Source organism: Lissotriton helveticus, chromosome 3_1 (genome assembly GCF_964261635.1).
Source record: "Lissotriton helveticus chromosome 3_1, aLisHel1.1, whole genome shotgun sequence".
Classification (NCBI taxonomy): domain Eukaryota; kingdom Metazoa; phylum Chordata; class Amphibia; order Caudata; family Salamandridae; genus Lissotriton; species Lissotriton helveticus.
Window position 1 is genome coordinate 993269150 of NC_136061.1, and position 17875 is coordinate 993287024.

General features: G+C 41.2%; 1 protein-coding gene across 4 annotated transcripts in view; it reads left to right on the forward strand.

Moving 5' to 3' along the window:
• The window catches only part of CWC22 (CWC22 spliceosome associated protein), a 377345-nt gene that overhangs the window by 247696 nt on the left and 111774 nt on the right, over positions 1-17875 (forward strand). For all 4 annotated transcript variants that reach the window (XM_078681477.1, XM_078681479.1, XM_078681481.1 and 1 more), the window contains 7 exons: positions 3805-3858; positions 4515-4650; positions 4774-4980; positions 6125-6187; positions 7561-7659; positions 11293-11374; positions 12877-12937. In XM_078681477.1, the coding sequence (XP_078537603.1) occupies positions 3805-3858; positions 4515-4650; positions 4774-4980; positions 6125-6187; positions 7561-7659; positions 11293-11374; positions 12877-12937 (702 nt within the window). The remainder of the gene's footprint in view (positions 1-3804; positions 3859-4514; positions 4651-4773; positions 4981-6124; positions 6188-7560; positions 7660-11292; positions 11375-12876; positions 12938-17875) is intronic.

Genomic DNA, 17875 nt, shown 5'->3' on the forward strand with positions numbered 1-17875 from the left:
GCAGTAGGCACATTAACCCTCTCTGCTATATTAGTTAAGTCAAAGCTTCCACTGAACAAAACTCTCCTCGCTCTCCACTGCCATTATCTTGACACTTTTATTGTTGCTGGAAAACTGCTAATTCTACAAGAAACTTGTCTGTGCTTTTTAAACTGCTGCCTATGGACCCCCTGTGAATGTGTCACGGACCCCTGGGGGTCCGCGGACCCCAGTTTGGGAAACACTGAAGTAGACTATAGAGGGTCCCTAAAGGCTGCAGCATATATTGTGCCACCCTAAGGGACTCCTCACCCAACTCATGCAAATTGCCACTGCAGACTGTGTGTCTTGGTGTAGACAAAAGTGAAGACATGACATGGCACACAGCCCTGTGTGCCATGCCTACAGGCACTGCATGCAGGATAGGTAAGTCACTCCTACAGCAGGCATTACACTCCTAATGCAGGGTGCACTATACTACATGTGTGGACATAACTGCAGGAGCAGATATGCCCCAGTGCTGGCCAGTCCAATAACTGTCAGTACAAGTGACCAGGAAATCTATTTTAAGTTAATGTGCTGGGAACTGGTCAAAACGAGTTCCACAGCTACATGATAGCTTTGCAGAAACTAAATATGTTTGGTATCAGTCATCTTGTATTAATAAACCCACACTAATTCCAGTGATGGGTTTATTAATACATGCAGCCAGAGGCCACTTTAGAGGTCCCCCTGAAAACCTACCAACTACTAGTGTGATTGTTGACCGGTGTAGACCAGCCTGCCACCACAGACAAGTTTCTGACCCCCAGGGGTAATAGCCTACGCACTCTGGATGTCCAGAGCAAAACCTGCTCTGGAGAGGGTGTTTTACACCCCCTCCAACAGGATGACCTGTAAATTAGCATTCCAATGCAGGCAGCTTCAAAGAGCCCTCCGCCTTTGGTATGCAAATCTGGCTTCCCTCAGAGGTGAGAGGAGATCAACTCCCCTCACCAGGGCCCATTTGGCACCTGAACAGTTAAAGAGCTGTGTCCACCCTCCAGCTAGTTTCTACCCTAAGGTGGGCTACCTGAGGTAGATGTGAAATTTAAATTGGTGATGGCAGAATTAGGAACTCTGGAACAGGGTTATGCCCACTTTCCAGAGGTAGTGGTCATTTAGGGGGCATAGTGACCCCAGGGGTACGTTGCCCATTGACTACTACTCTACACTCCCCTAGAATCCCTAAATCTAGTATTTAGGAGAGCCACTGGCACCAGAAAATCAGACCCTGCCAACCTGAAAGAAGAGGATGGACCCTGAAGACCCACAATAACATAAAAGCGACTACTGACCTTGCGCCAACCCTGCTGGCCTGCCTGCTGTCCTCGAACATTGCACCCAAGTCGACTCGTCATGAAGCTGCTATACCTTCAAAAGCCTGGGAGGACTGCCAGCCTTTCTCCAAAGACCCAGAAACTCCTGTTGAGTAGCCAAGCTGATTCCTTGTACCCTGCAGACACCCCAAGAGACCTGTGAGGAGTCTGGATCGGCAAAACCGGACACTGAAAAGCACTACTGCACCCGAGCTACTAAGCCATAGTTGAAGAGGGCCTCCGCTGCCAGCGTGGTCCCCAAACCCTCCATAGACGAAGCTCACCTTGGGTTTGCCAACTGTAGGCTTTCTCAGTGCTGCCTCTTTGTGCAGGCTCCCTCTACCTCTAATGTCTTCGGTGACAAAAACCAACACCTCAAAACACCTCTGCACCCGGATGTCCTGCCCATGGAGAAGAGGACAAACTGTGTTCCCACGTCCACGAGCATCGTCAGACCTGACCCCTCTTGGTTGTTTATGTTCGACTGGCCTTTCAGTCCCTGCCTGCAGCAACTCTTCGATCGGACCTATCCCCATAGACTTACGGGCAACCAACACTGTATTGCACCTCTGCATTAGACTGCCCTTTTGCTGCCCGAGGTGACCTGTTGGTGTTGCCTTGGACCTTGCCCCATTCTCACCTTAAGTCCGAAAGGTTGGTCCCTTAAGTCATTGTGAAGAACATGTAAGCAGTATATGTCGATACTCCATATATAGCTTCAGAAATTGCAGTGTATTGCTTTTTTAAAGCTATAAATAATTCTTGAAACATACTTTCTTGATTTTGATAATGTTAATGCCAAAAATGATATAGAGGTAAGTGTTATTTTTTAAAATTGGGGTGGATCTCCTTATTGAGTCGCGTGTACCATTTGCTATCTGTGTGTATTGCAGATGTCTAGCACTCCTCTCTGATAAGCCTTAGGCTGCTCAACTTCACTACCCCCCAAGAGAGCACCTTGGGATTGCTAGAGCAAGGCCCTGTCCAGTTGTAGGGGATACCTGGACTCTTTGCACAGCATACCTCTTTTTGGTATACTATATAGAGAGCCAGATTCCTACATTCAGTGATTAGAGCACCTTGACTATGATAGTGCAAAATCAATTAAGCGTACTTGTCAGGGATGTCACCATGGTATCTGCTTAAAGAAGTCTGCATCACCTAAGGATTTCCAACAGCCATAGAGCTTCGACCATTAATGACTTCCTCCCTCGAGAGGGTTCTCAATTGTGAAAGATTGGATCTGCCACAATCTCAGGAACCTGTTTCGAAATGCTCCCTCATTGTCCTTGCTGTAAGTTCACTTGGCTTATAGTGCATCATAAACTGCTAAATGTGAGGGGTTATCTTCATACTACTCTTCAAAGACCATGCCTGGGAAGAGAACTGAATGTTCTCGATTTTCTTTCAAATTATTCCTGTATGACTCCCAATTATTGCTGTTGTACTGAGACTGCCAAGAGTTTCATTACACCAATCTCTTTCAGTTTGTGTCATAAGCCTATAAGTCTCACTGCAAGAAACATCTTTCCCTTTTTTATGAATTACCACTATCACATATTCTTCAAAGTTCCTTAGAAAGTCCTTCAGTTTGATGTTTTGGTAGACAGTCTCTAGATTTTCTGTTGGAGAGATTGATAAAATCATTGAGACTATTATATTGAAATGAGAGGCAGGATTTTCATAGCATATAGGCTCCTCACTTTCTGAGCTCTGCCCTGCATCAAATAAAATAGAAATGCCAGATTTTGAGTACCGTTTTTCCATGACGCAAATGGCTGCCACAAGGCCTGTAGAATGAAGCAATGGTTTATTTAGTGAAATACTAGTTAAGATGGTGGCAGAGAACTGTTGTGCAAATTCGCAATTAACAGAAACAGACACAAAATAAAAGTTTTTTTTTAAAGAATAGTTCCCCTAGGTTTGCATGAGGACCTGTACACAAATTTAGCTAACTTGCATAAACTCAGCGTTCAAGAGTTGAATATAGTAAGTTGCAAATTTTTGTTTTTTGGGATTAGGGAGCAGAGTATGTATTTTTACTTTGACCTCAGTCAATCTATTGCTTCTATCTTCTTCACCTTCTTGAATGCACTTTGACTGCCTCTCTGCCTTTGTGATGAGAGTTTGTTCTTCATAGAAAGCATTTTGTTTCTGGCAATCTAACTGTTACTTTTTCTTATATACATTATAAATGTCTTCAAGGGAAGGAGTTGTCTTCCTAGCCAGAGGATCAAATAATTTGAGCACCTTAGGTTATGTGCTCCGAAATTATGATGCCTCCTAACTGACTTATCCTATGTGAAGTTTGGAAATTATGGGTAGAGTTAACATTGATACTGAAGAGAGTATCCAGGGTTTTTCTTTTATCTTTAAAAGTAACAAATTTCCCTTCACTTACAAGATTTAGCACCTATATTTATTAACTTTAATTTAAGGTTAACTGGTATATGTGCTTCTTTTCCAGGCCCAGTGTTTGACTGCTTCAAAGTTTGTGGCCCATCTAATCAATCAGAATGTGGTAAGATTGTTTGCTTTGTTTTTCCATTTATCTTGCCATGAGTACGTTGATTGCTATTCAGCAGTGTCTCTTTATGGATCTGTAAGGCTGTGTTTCAAGTCAAGAAAAAGATTATGCATAATAGAGATCCACACGCTCTGCTCAGCACTTACTTTAAGTCAAAGTCGTCCTATAAAATACCCCCAAACACCATCTGAAACTTATTTCTTCAAAAACATCTGCAAAGGCTATTTTAAATCTTTTATGCCATATGTTTGTTTTAATTGCAACTAATTTTGAGATTATTTATTGAGGTTGAACATGTTAATTTTGGTTTTATTGGGGCTATAGTTTAGGCTGTAATTGTAATTTATAAACATAATAAGCCAGTCTAAAAATGAAACACTTGTTCTGTCTTGTTGAACATGTAGTTCCAAGATTTTTGTAGCCCAAGTTGGCAAAGTGCTGTTGGCTAGAAACTAAGGGGTGACAAAAGGTATAACACATGACATGCAGTCACTTTATATGTATTTATTTCTTAAAGAACAAGCTTATTCTGGTTTTACAGAAGCCCAGTTTATAATTTGTGTAATGGTGTAGACGACAAATGGCTTGTTAGGAACAGAATACACACTAACCATACATTTTAAAATGTACTAATTACTTTTTCCATTTAGGCCCATGAGGTTTTGGCTTTGGAAATGCTTACTTTGCTTCTTGAAAGACCTACAGATGACAGTGTAGAAGTTGCAATTGGATTTGTGAAGGAAAGTGGACTTAAATTAACTCAAGTGTCACCAAGAGGCATTAATGGTAAGGTAATAGAATGTTTAATTACATGCTCATGTTTAGACCGCAATCGAGAAATCTGTTAATTGAACATCTGCAGTTTAATTACTTTTGTTACTCAACATTTACTGCTTCTATTTTTTAAAGCTATATTTGAACGCCTGCGCAACATTCTTCATGAATCAGAAATCGACAAGCGTGTACAATACATGATTGAAGTTATGTTTGCTGTGCGCAAAGATGGCTTCAAGGATCACCCCGTTATTCCAGAAGGATTGGATCTTGTGGAAGAAGAGGATCAATTTACTCACATGCTTCCATTAGAGGACGAATATAATCCGGAGGATGTTCTTAGTAAGTCAATGTGCTTCTTACTGCCTGTTCTTATACTGTTGAAATGTACTGTCCTTTTCCTACCAGTAGATTGTCTGCTGTATTAAATGCATGTTAAAAATAAAATACAGTGCCAGTTAAACTGTCAATACTCCAAAATGTCTTGTTATGGTTATTAATTTTGTGGTGCATATTTAGGGGTCGATTCCGATCCGGTAAAAAGCGCTCCGAATTACCGTTCGGAGCGTTTTTCCCATACGAATCGTACCCTGCAACGTCCCCCGTACGTACGACGAAGTACGATCCGTACCAGGAGCTGGACTCCGTATGAATCGTACAGGGACCGTACGAATCAAATCCCCGTACGAATCTCCCTCTGAACCCGCTGTACGCGACATCTGTACGGTTCGCGGCTGCTTTTTCCGAACCGGCAAGTACGATTCGTGTTGGGTACGCACCGTACGACCCTTTTTCTACGGGAGCTGAAAACAGCCGTAAAAGCAGAGTTCGCCCCGAAACAGGTATGGAACGCCCCCCCCCCCCCCCCGGGTACGGTGCATGCCCCCCATGATCGCAGGGGTACGATGCGTACCCCTGCGATCACGGGGTGTACGTACCGTACCCCGCGATCTTGGGGTGTACGCACCGTACCCCATGTACGCTGGGTGTACGGTGCGTACCCCATGTCCGCTGGGTGTACGTGCATACCCCCCATGATCGCAGGGGTACGGTGCGTACCCCTGCGATCATGGAGGGGTACGCACCGTACGGTGTGTATGTGAATGTGCGCTTTTCCGTACGAATCGCCCTTACCTGACGTGGACCGTACGAATCGCGTCCTGATACCCCGGTCCGGATCGTACTCGTCGAGTCGTACGGTGTGTGTACGAGTCGTACGGAAACGGCTCCGGAGGCGAATCGTACGGTCGAGAATTTTACCGGATCGGAATCGGCCCCTTAGTGTCCTGGAGCAGAGTGTCAAAATAGCTTTGAGGAATAAGATGCAGAATGACATTCTCTGCAAACCATTGATGTATCCACAATATCTGATAAATCTGCCACTACTTTTGAATGCAGTGAGTCTTATTTAATTTAATAATACATTTGTGTATTTAAGTTGATGTCTATTTTTTTTTAATTTGTCCTTCTTTTTTCCGTTCTTAAGATGTGTTCAAAATGGATCCACAGTTTCTGGAAAATGAAGAAAAATACAAAAGTATCAAAAAAGGTAAAAGCATACCCTCAATATATCATTGCTTTGTTCAAAAACACATAATTTCATATTTATAAAATGATTAATTAATAAACATAAAGCAATACGGAACGGTGTAGTTTATTGAGGAGAAATATTTTAATCAAAAATCGATCATAATGTGCATATTTTGTCATTTTTAAATAGCTGTTATTTGGAACTCAGAATTTATATTTTGAGCCACAGTGTCTATATGTCACTTTTACTGGACACAATAGAACAGTGTTTAACACAAATTAAAAAATTTGCATTTTGACAAACAAATATTGTAGGTCCTCTTTAGGACTTATTTATGTCTGGCATAGGAGACCTCTTTTTCAGTTTCACAATACTATTTTTTCCAAACAATTAATACATGATATACATACATAGAGGGTTGTTTGGTGAGTGGGCTTCATCCATTTGTTTGTTAAACTAGCATTCATATTTTGCTTCTGCCCACGACAGCATACAGCATTGGGCAGTGGATCAACCCACTTTACTCATTGGCTATTTTCCATTTGAGTGGCTTACAAAGCCTTTGCACTTTGTTCACATATCCCTGAAATACATTCTTTCTCTTATTTGACAATGATGGCTTTATATTCTTTTTTCCTATACATATTAGTTATTTATTATGCCTGCACATAAAGTTCGAATTTAAATGGTGGTTCCTTTCTACAGTTGTAACTGTGTATTGACATTATAACATTGTAACAACTTCCTGCAATATGACTGCTTGGTTAGGTCATGATTTAATCTTCTCTTCTTCGTAAACAATAATGATAAAATGTATTGCAGAACTGAAAGGCTCTTTAACTAATCTTAACTAGTACAGCAGTCACATCAGTAAATGTTATTTTAACTTAAATTTAGTGTTACTAACATATGGCATTCACGTTTAGGTGGTGGCATTATTTCTTTTACTCTTCCTGGCATAGGCTTGCAGTAACGTTTTTCTAAAAAGTAACCATCGTACTTGCTTGCCAATCCTGTTGCCCTTGCCAATGCTTGTTCTGCCTTCGAGTTTAACTCCAAAGAAACATTAGAACAAATGGAGACAAGCAGTTCATGTATCTAAAGTTAAGTTGATGAGGTTAGTCTCAGATTTTTTTGTTGTTGTCTATGTTGGTCTGCCACCCAAAGCTGTAGGTTTCCGAGTTCATGTTGTTTCTTAAAATCTTTTTCACCAATTGACTCTCATTTGCATAACAAGCAAGAGAAGCCTCTATATCCCTGATGTATAATTTGATAGGCTTATATTTTCACTTCCACTTTGTTCTGACTGTATTTGTAGCAGTTCTGGAATAGCATTGTGTTAGTCCATAAATCTGTTAGACCTGTTTCAAAGTTTTTTTTGTTTGCTCAAGAAATACTTGACGAAGGGGACAGTGACTCTGATGGTGATGAAGAGGCTGGAAGCAGCGAAGAGGATAGCGAGGATGAAGAAACTGAAAACAATGAGCAGGGTAAGTATTTTACAAGCTTATTTTTCGTTGTTTACTAATTATTAAAGAAATCTTCATATTTCACCTAATCCATGTGGTTGTCTTACAACTTGCAAAACATGTAATTGGCTGTTTCACAGCTAATATAAAGTGTTACATTTAAACTACTCTAGAGCTTTTATTTATCAGCATTCAACTTCGTACTGTTATGACAGTATTATGCTGTTGTATTGCTGTGTTTCTGAAGTCGAAAGCAAAATTAATTCTAAAACTTACTGGTCTAAATTAAACGTTTTCACATATTCCTGCATATTTCAAGCACATTAAAGAACCAGTAGAGTGATTTAGAGCTCCCCACAATACCACCACTGGACATTGTCGCATCCTGAGGTTCGAGGCTTCGGTCTGTCATTCAGTATGTAGCAGCTATTCAATTGGTATTCCGATAATGGTTTTTCTTGCTGAAAGTCAAAGACCATGACATTTGTATCACGCTACCTCACACAGAAACATACTCTGGCAAACTGCCAGAAAGGATATGGGGTGCTGTGGGTACCATTGGTTTCACATCTACCAACAGTGTATGTGGTATGAGCCAACAGATTGCAAGTAGAGCAAGAGGTATGTTCCAGGGATATCAGGAAGGGCTCTTGGTTCAGCTCCTGAGAGGATTCGAAAAGCACAAGTTAAATGAGTTGTTGCTTAGGCGACACCGATGGGTGAGTGACACACTTCCATAGTGAATACAGGGAATCATTGTAGTCTATCATGAGTGGAAACTGATTACAGACTCTATTGACTACTGAGGGACTTGTGCCTGCACCGTTTATTTTAGCTGTCATACACTGTCTGCTGGAGGCACACCAGGTCCTAAAGCGCCCTTTGGAGAGGGCCGCATCCTGCTCTGGCCAGTTATGAGGTCAAGGCATGCAGTGAAAGAGACATCTGTAGCGGCTGTCAGGTCCCACAAGTTATAGACTTCCATCCTTAATGGTTTCTCTACTGCTGACCTTCTCTTAGAGAGACCCAGAAGTCCGCATGGAGGACATAGACTACTATGCTATTTTATTGCGTGAGAACTGTGTGGAAATCAAAGGCTTGAAATATGTGCCCAGGCCTTGCACAATCTTTTGCTACACAGAGGGCTGCTGTGGGGTTGACAGAGCCTGTTTCGCTGCTCTTCCCCATTTCCCTGTTTGATTTAATCACAACTAACTATCTTCTGTATGACTCCAGGTTCCAGAACGCCTTGCACACTGTGCCAGCTCCCTCTCATTTTATAGATATTCTGATAACCACGATTAGACCGTAAGGTGAACGTTTGTACTGATATTGTTGGCCTCCTAAAGCAATACTTTGGAATTTATGATATTTTTCCTTGATTGATATAGAGAATTACTTCTCTGGTCTCCAATAGAATTACCTCAAACGTTTGGTGTCATCACTTCTTTCAGACTTACTCATTCCCAGCCTGGAAGGAGTGATTTGAGTCTGCAGTATTTGCTAGTGCTTTTTCCTAGATCAATGTATTCTTGTCTTTTATACCATATAAATTACACAGCAGTATCAGGATTGTTTCCTTACTTAGTTCATTTGGAAAGTTTTTATTTTTTGAAAGATGGTCTTGATTACATTCTTTTCATGAATTCACTTTCCAGATCAAAACTTTTCAATAGTCATGATGATAGCACCCGGACTGGTCCACACAAGTGTTAGGTCGTCACTTTGCTCATTCTAATGTCAGAATGTTTTTTTTCCTTATATGTATTTCTCTTTTCACTTGTCTATGTATGTGTACCTGTGTGCACAATCATTCATATATATGTCTGTCTACACTGCACTTTGTTGTTAAGCTAAATTTTGTTAGAAATTAATGTAGTTATTTTGTCTGGAATGTTCGTAATAGGCATGCTGTCAGTTTGCCTCACTCCACTGTCTGGATTTATCGCATTGCCAATATCCTACCTGGACTGGTATGTGGTTCACTAGGATATAAAAACACGATCGGCAAAGCCTTAAATAATTTTTACTACACGCTTTTGTGTAAAATACAATATCCTTATAGTTCTGAATACCCAAACAAAAATGCTTGTTGATATAGAAACATTTGCTGAGGTTCACCTCTGACGGAGAAGCTAATTCTAATTATATGTTATATTGTCTTGTATATTAGCATAAAGAAAAGACAAGCCTCGAACTTGTCTTTTCAACATATCATGCCATTCATTGCTTCAACACAATGCCAGTCAGCCTTTTTCATTTGCAACTGCTTTAATGTACATGTACCGCGGGGGCAACAACGAGGAAGCTGAAAGGGCAGGGGAAGGCCCTCGGCCTGTAGCCACCACCAGAAGAAAGACTTTGTAAAATAGCATGCTTAGAGTTGTTCTTTACCACTAGGAGTGCTGGGTCCCTTTTGCCTTATTTCTTAATGGTTACAGCAAACAAATGATGGATGGAATGCTGACAATGCAAACATTCTCCCCCAGTCAAAAGATCTGGGTTAAATCCATCGTCCTTTTGCCCACTATGCCACTCCAGTTTGGACCCAGCCACATGCAAATCATTCCGGACACTGTGCCCCATCGGAACAGTCTAGACTGAACTGCCAAGCCAGGTCCTCCCTGGACCGAAAACAAGCATCCTGGGACCGGTTTCAGGGTATGTCACCCTTCCTCAGCCAGGCTAGCTTGAATCCAGTGGCACAGTGAGCAAGGGACCCACATCTGGGCATACCCATCCCACTTAGGGTGAAAAGTGTTACAGCAAACAAATGATGGACGGAATGCTGACAATGCAAACATTCTCCCCCACTCAAAACTGTAGCACTTTTCGCCCTAAGTGGGATGGGTATGCCCAGATGTGGGTCCCGTGCTCACTGTGCCACTGGATACAAGCTAGCCTGGCTGAACCAGGATGCTTGTTTCCTGTCCAGGGAGGGCCTGACCTGGCAGTTCAGTCTAGACTGTTCAATGGGGCACAGGGTCAAGACTGATTTGCATATGTTTGGGTCTAAACTGGGGTGGCGTTGTGGGCAAAAGAACGATGGATTTAACCCAGATCTTTTGACTGGGGGAGAATGTTTGCATTGTCAGCATTCTGTCCATCAATTGGTTGTCACACTATTCGCCCTAAGTGGGAGGGGTATGCCCAGACGTGGGTCCCTTGCTTACTGTGCCTCTGGATACAAACTAGCCTGGCTGAACCAGGATGCTTGTTTCCGGTCCAGGGAGGACCTGGCCTGGCAGTTTGGTCTGGACTGTTACCATGGGGCACAGAGTCAAGACTGATTTGAATATAGCTGGGTCTAAACTGGGGTGGTGTAGTGGGCAAAAGAACGATGCATTTAACCCAGATCTTTTTACTGGGAAATAATGTTTGCATTGTCAGCATTCTGTCCATCATTTGTTTGCTGCAACACGTATTTCTTAATGGTGCATGGTACTGGGGCACAAAGAAGGGAGGAAGCTAGTTCTTTCTGCCAGTGAGTGTCACAGACTTCGCATTCCCCAACTAAGCATCTTTTAGAGACCGATATGTGACTCTAGACAGTGCAACGCAAATGATGCAAAAAATACATTATTTATTAATCAGCAATGTGACATCTAACAACTGTTGTTTCGATTGAAATAGCATTATTACTTTTCTTCTCAGATGAAAAAGTGACCATCTATGATAAAACGGAAATTAACTTGGTTGCATTTCGTCGTACGATTTATCTTGCTATTCAGTCAAGGTAAGACGGTTTTAAATGTACACACTTTTTATTACAGCATACTGGTTTTTGTAATATAGAGTGCAGATTTAGAATTTGGACAGTCTCTGGGTTGATAAGATACCTGTGTTCTCTGCTTTAAATAAAAACTTCACTATGATTTGACTGCAGACGCTTTCTTCAGGTTGATACAATAAATTTGCATGCATTATACAGATTTTGTATTGCTGCTTCATGGGAGCCTTCATCAATATATGTTAGAATAATTCCCCGCTGCGTGCTTGGGCCCAGAGCAATTTCTGTAAATGTATTGTCCATTGAAATGTCACACAGAGTGTCCGTGTCCATCAGTTCTTATGAGAAGAAGCCCACCATAATAGCATGTCCCAGGATACTTTTTTCCTGGAAATAAACAGATGAACACCTAATGAGATTTTTCAAGGCTTTGTTGCAGCATCTGATGTGCAAGAAAGGTGTGAAAGTGAATACAAATGTAAGAAAAATGCAGGCTTACATTGAAAGGTCAGAAAAAGCTTCCTGTCTCCCTATGCACTCTACTGGCAGTTGCCTCATTCTTTTTTCCAGTTCCTATGAGTAGAATCTCCGAGCTCGTGTGAGGTTTCATACCTCTATTTTTTTTGTACGACAAATTGATAGCTAAACTTCGATTTTATATTTTCACTTGCTATCTTAACATCATTCTATGGAATGAAGTGTTTTTTTCAGTTTTTTAAATGTTTTCTCCTTTTTTTATCTTGTCATTTCCAATGGAAAAGATATAAATTGGTGTGCATTATCAGACTGTAAGTAAGTCTTCTGAGTGGGCGTACCTTCAGGTTTTTTTGTGCTGCATTGCGGTATGCGTTGCTGATAAGCGCATCATTAAAATTCCTTTATCTTAAAGTACTAAAGGCCTGATATACTAAGAGACAAGCCTCTAAAAGTGGTCACAACCTATATACTAATGGGTGACTTGGCAAAATCTGCAGTCACTGGGTGTTGCAGCAGAAGCTACCTAATGATTATTAATTAATCGGGCTGCTATTTGTGCTGTTGGAACCTCTTGTCGTTGGCTGCAAACACAGTGCTGTTGGTATGCTAGGAATGGTGACCACCATCCCTGTGATTGCATTCCCAAACTTGAAACTCTTTAAAGGCTCCTGTGTCCCTTAAAGAAACTGCTGCTTTAGAGCGAAAGCAGTAAGTGCATCGTATGCTATCCCACAGTGATTTGTTGATGTACCTCGTAAGGTTGCAATGCGGTAGCATTACTTCCAGTGAGAAACTGAACATAGAAAATATGTGGTCATTAAAGTGTTTTTAAACGTCCTTTCACGTTTAAAAAATAGACTATTCTATACATTCCCATGCTGTGAACTATCCAGACAAGCCATTAGCATTTAAACCTCGGAGTTACTACATAGAATATAGTACACCACAGTGCAACAATTCTATAACACATCAATTCTAATCCAACATTGTTGAAGAAATAGTATATAAAAACTTTGTTTTGTTGTTTCCAGTTTAGATTTTGAAGAGTGTGCTCACAAATTGATAAAGATGGAATTTCCTGACAGTCAAACAGTAAGTTTGAGCATTTTGATCATAACTTTTTTTGCTATTTAATTGTCACCACAATAATCAGTTAGCTGTTATACAACTCAGACACAATTCTCTGGTACCATTGTAGGTTGTTTTTTTTGTCAGATGTAAAAAACTGTAGACACTGGAAGTAGAAGAAGTTGGGAAGGTCTTGTCGACATTATATTTCTAAAGTTATCACATTTGTTTTTTATTTATTATTAAGTTATGCTTCTTGAAATGTGACAACATTATTTCTGGTATACCTGTGTAAAAAATACAAGAAATGTTTACTTCAAGTTCCTTCATGAATAATTTATTAAGCGAGGCTGTCTTAAGGCAAGTTTTTATTAAACTAATAGTAAAACGTGGGAGAGAAAGTCATGTATGGAGAAGTGAGATACATGAAAGATAAGGAATGATAGTATCAACAGCATCAGGGGCTGATCTGTATCTTAAGTATAAAAACTAGTTTTTTTGCACCATTAACCTTCTCAATCACTTGTCCTATATAAAATCCCCCTCATTGCAATACTGTTTGTTTTGTGTGAGTTGTGTAAATTGTTTATTTTGATGAGTCTGAGTAATGGTAATAATGACAAAGTAAGCTATGAGAAAATAGGTGACATCAAATAACTTACACTTAGTAGTTCACACCATTCTTGCCCACACTCAGACCGTACATGCTGTGTAATACTGGTGCAGCCACATTTTGGAAACATGCTACAGATACCTTTTCCCGTCAGTATATGACAAAAACAATGCAATCATGAACGTACTAGGGACAACTCAGTAACATAAATTGTCTTCCAATTCAATTCAATTCAATTCAAAAACTTTATTCGATCATTGATTAATGATCATAAAAGTACATACATACATAAGTGATAAAACATGAGGATACAGCAAATTTTAAGTTAATCACATATCAAAAGGGCGCTTTTCCTCAAACAAATCGATTTTAAAATAAATACAGCAGTAAAAAAACAGATGTCCTGTGAATCAAGTCCAAATAAAAGCCCCATGGCCGATACAATAGTGGATACATTATATTTTTTTAAAAGCGGTTTCAGATATATTTTTCGGAGGTGAAGATAAAGAGGGCATAACAATAAAAAGTGCTCCGTACTTTGTTTTGTGGTCCCATCACACGGACAGGGGGCAGTAGTATAAGTCTTCATTACAGGATAAGCGACAAGCAAATGAACAATCCCCATCCGTAATCTTGTCAATACATATTGGTGGGATCGGATAGTGACCAATTTAAGATATCCTGAAAGCCCCATTTCTTCCTTAGTGTATCTGTCATAAAAAACATGTGTAGAGAACTGGGCAATAGCTGCGTTACGCTTCCCCATGCTAACCCTCAAAAATTCATGTTTAAGCTCACTCTTCGGTATATCTAAAACACAAAAAGGGTTATCACGCACAGTAAGATTAAAAACATCACTAAATGTTCGAATAATATAATTAAGCCAAGGGATGCGGGAACATTTGTCCATATGAAGACAGTCTAAAATAATTTTTCTTGTGAAACCAGTCTGTTCCTTAATCCATATAGATCTCCATACTAACAGGGGTCTTAATCTGATCAAGTCAGATAGATGTTCTAGACCAACCTCCCGATGGATCAGCTTTGTTGAGGCAGAAGATGGTAAACACAGGAGTTTTTTTGACAAATTTGTTTTCCTCAACCTGGAGCATGTTGTTATTACAATGGCCCCACACTCCTGAGCCATATAGGGCCAGAGCAACACATTTATGGCGGTATAAGTACAACATGTCTGGTATCCGTCTTGAGCCTAACTTGGATGCGAACTTAAATATGCCAAAAGAACACTTGGCCATTTTGGCTCTTACATTAATCATTCCAGGTGTCCACATCCCCCCTCTGTTAAAGGTGATACCCAAATAACAAAATTTGTCCACCACTTTTATAGTTTGGTCCATAACTGTAAAGGGCCTTAAGTTTTTAATTTTCTTCCCACAGGGCATTATAAAAGTTTTTGAATTATTAATTTTTAATTTTCTCCCATTAATAAAATCTGCAAATGTATTCATAAGTTTTTGCAACCCAAGAGGTGTTTGTGAGAGCAGAACCGCGTCATCCGCGTAAAGCAATATTGGGATGGAGAGGCCGTCAGCAGTCGGTGCATCTGCACTGATGGTCCGTAGTTCCGCCTCAATTGCGTTTATAAAAAGGGAGAAAAGAAGAGGTGCAAGGACACATCCCTGCCTAATTCCACAACCTACTTTGATACTGGGTGTACACTCCCCCGATTGCCCGTAGCGTATCTTAGCCGTCAGATTCCTATAAAGTTGGGCCAAAAAATAGATAATATCCTTTGGAGCACCCATGTCCAACAAGGTTGACCACAGAAGACCATGATCAACCAGGTCGAAGGCACTGGTCAGGTCGGCAAAACAAAGAAACAACGAGCCTTGTTTAGCCCTTGTATATTTGCATATAATAAGATCTAAATTAATGCATTGTTCTATGGTGCCTAACCCCTTGCGGAAGCCATACTGAGAATCCGCAAGGATCCCTTTATCTTCTACCCATTCCTCCAGACGACTCAGTAATACCCTACTCATAATTTTTAGGGAAGCAGTGAGGAGAGAAATCGGGCGGTAGTTTTTTGCCTCCCCCCTCTCCCCTTTTTTATACACCGGGATAATGATTGATTCCCCCCAGATCTGTGGGGCCGCAATCATTGCAGCTGCATTAAAAACCTTTATTAACAATGGACTCCAGATAGAAACCTCGGCTTTATAAAGGTCAACGGGTACCCCATCAGGGCCCGGCGCCTTTCCCCCCTTACTGGCCCGGATGGCGGCATCCACCTCAGAGATTGTGATATTAAGAGGTAGGGGGATAAAAGCCACGGTCTCCCTATCACCCTCTACAACTAGTCCTTCAGGGTTAAAAATGCTAGTAAAATGAGCCACCCATTGTTCCTCAGACACCTGGGCAGATATTACCGGGGCTTCTTCATTATGGAGGAAGGGACTATTGACAGTGGACCAGAAAAGCTTGGCATCCTTAAGATCCACTGCCTTAGTCAAGTTGTTCCAAGCCTCTTCCCTTAGTTCCTGTTTTCTATCCCTCAGATGAATTGAGTATTCCCTTCTAAGGGTTTTAACTGCTTCCTTATCCCTGGGTTTACCCTTAAGAGCAACTTTAAGTTTTTGTAAGGAGTTAGTACATTCCCTGTTAAACCATCCCCCGTTAATCCTAGGGCCCTTTGGTTTCCTTCCAGTTAAAATTTGTGCAATGTTTTTATTAATGATGTCGAAGCTAGCTAGAATATCAGCATTATCCTTTTCGGGTTCAAGACAGCATTCCACCTCATCTATACAGGCAGACACAATGGTACATAGTAAACGTTCCTCATTTTGCCTACCCCATTTAATTCTAGGGCCATTAGGTCTATGTGGAACTACATCTGTCACTGCACCATGTGACGCCTTTACTTTATCCCCCCATAAGGAGAGATACATTGTTAGACAGTTATGATCGCTTAAGGCTGGGTCTACTATTACAGGTAAGGAACACAAAGCTGTAATACTGGAGGAGACAATGAGGTAGTCGATAACCGTGGCACAATTCCTACCAATAAAGGTCGGTACCGAGTTACCCTCACTGTCTACGCCAGGTAACATAATGCATAGATCCATTTTAAGCATAAGAGTGTTTAGAGATTCCCCATAAACAGAATGTAGAAAATGGGTCTGATCTTCCCCCACCTCACCCCCATACCCACACACCCCTTTGCCAGCAAATGGGCACATGTGAATGTTGAAATCTCCGCCCCACAGAATATCAAAAGACACATCACTGCGCCCATGTAGCCTTTCCACCTCCGCTTCTAGTTCATCAACCATAAATGTTTTTGAATGGTTAAAGACATTGTTATAATGGTTTATTACTAAAACATTTCGCCCATTCCTGTGTTGTAACCACAACAGCTGGGAGTGCAGACCAACAATCCGGTGGGTTTTCACTCGAACCGGTAACCTCACAGAGAGCAATATCACCATCCCACCACTGGCTCTCCCCATGTTGGATGGCTGAGCATGGCAATTATAGGCAACATACCCATCAAGATAGACATCTACGGCCGCCCAAGTCTCCTGGAGACACAAGATGTCAAATTGGGTTATAAATTCTAACCATCCTAGACAATCTATCTTATTATTCCACCCAGCAATATTCCAACTCGCCATCTTATATCCCCGTTCTGTTAAACTAACTGCCTCCCTAGATGGTGGGGATAGGGTATGAATGTGAATTACTTCCCCTGGCACGGGGTCTTCAGACAGTCGGGTCGGAGTTGTACTTCCATTAGCCGGGGTAGGAATATCTGAGTTACAATGAAGCTGCCCAGGATTACATGTATTACCCCCAGAGCTACAAGTAGCATTGTACCCATTGAGTGGGTTAATATCAGTTAAGCCTTTTGTGGAAAAGTAAATTTTGCCATGTTCTGTGTCCCTACGTGCCATCCATCATATGTTATGTGTGCATGATTAAATATGCATATGCATTCCCCATGTTCGATTAATGACGCAATTATAGTTGTGTCCACCTCTAGTATGCCAGTTTCCAGTCCTCGTGAATACTACGAATATCAGGCCTATGTAAAGCTACGTTGCCACGTTTCTCAGTGTGCACGTTATTCTATTATAAAGTCCCCGTTTCTAGGCCTCAAAAGGGCCTGGACACCAGATTCAGCTCCTGACCCCTGAAGCCTCGCTGAGGAGCGATACAGCCCCCACCTGTATCCTCGACCCTTCACTTACTTCCTGCCTCGCAGTGCCCGGCCCAGCCTGGCTCAGTCTCTGAGTCTGCCAAAAGTATGTTATAGTTCCAGTTATCAGTTCAGTCCTCCTTCTCTGCATTCCTAAGCTACTGAACTGCATCAATAGTTTCCGTCATTG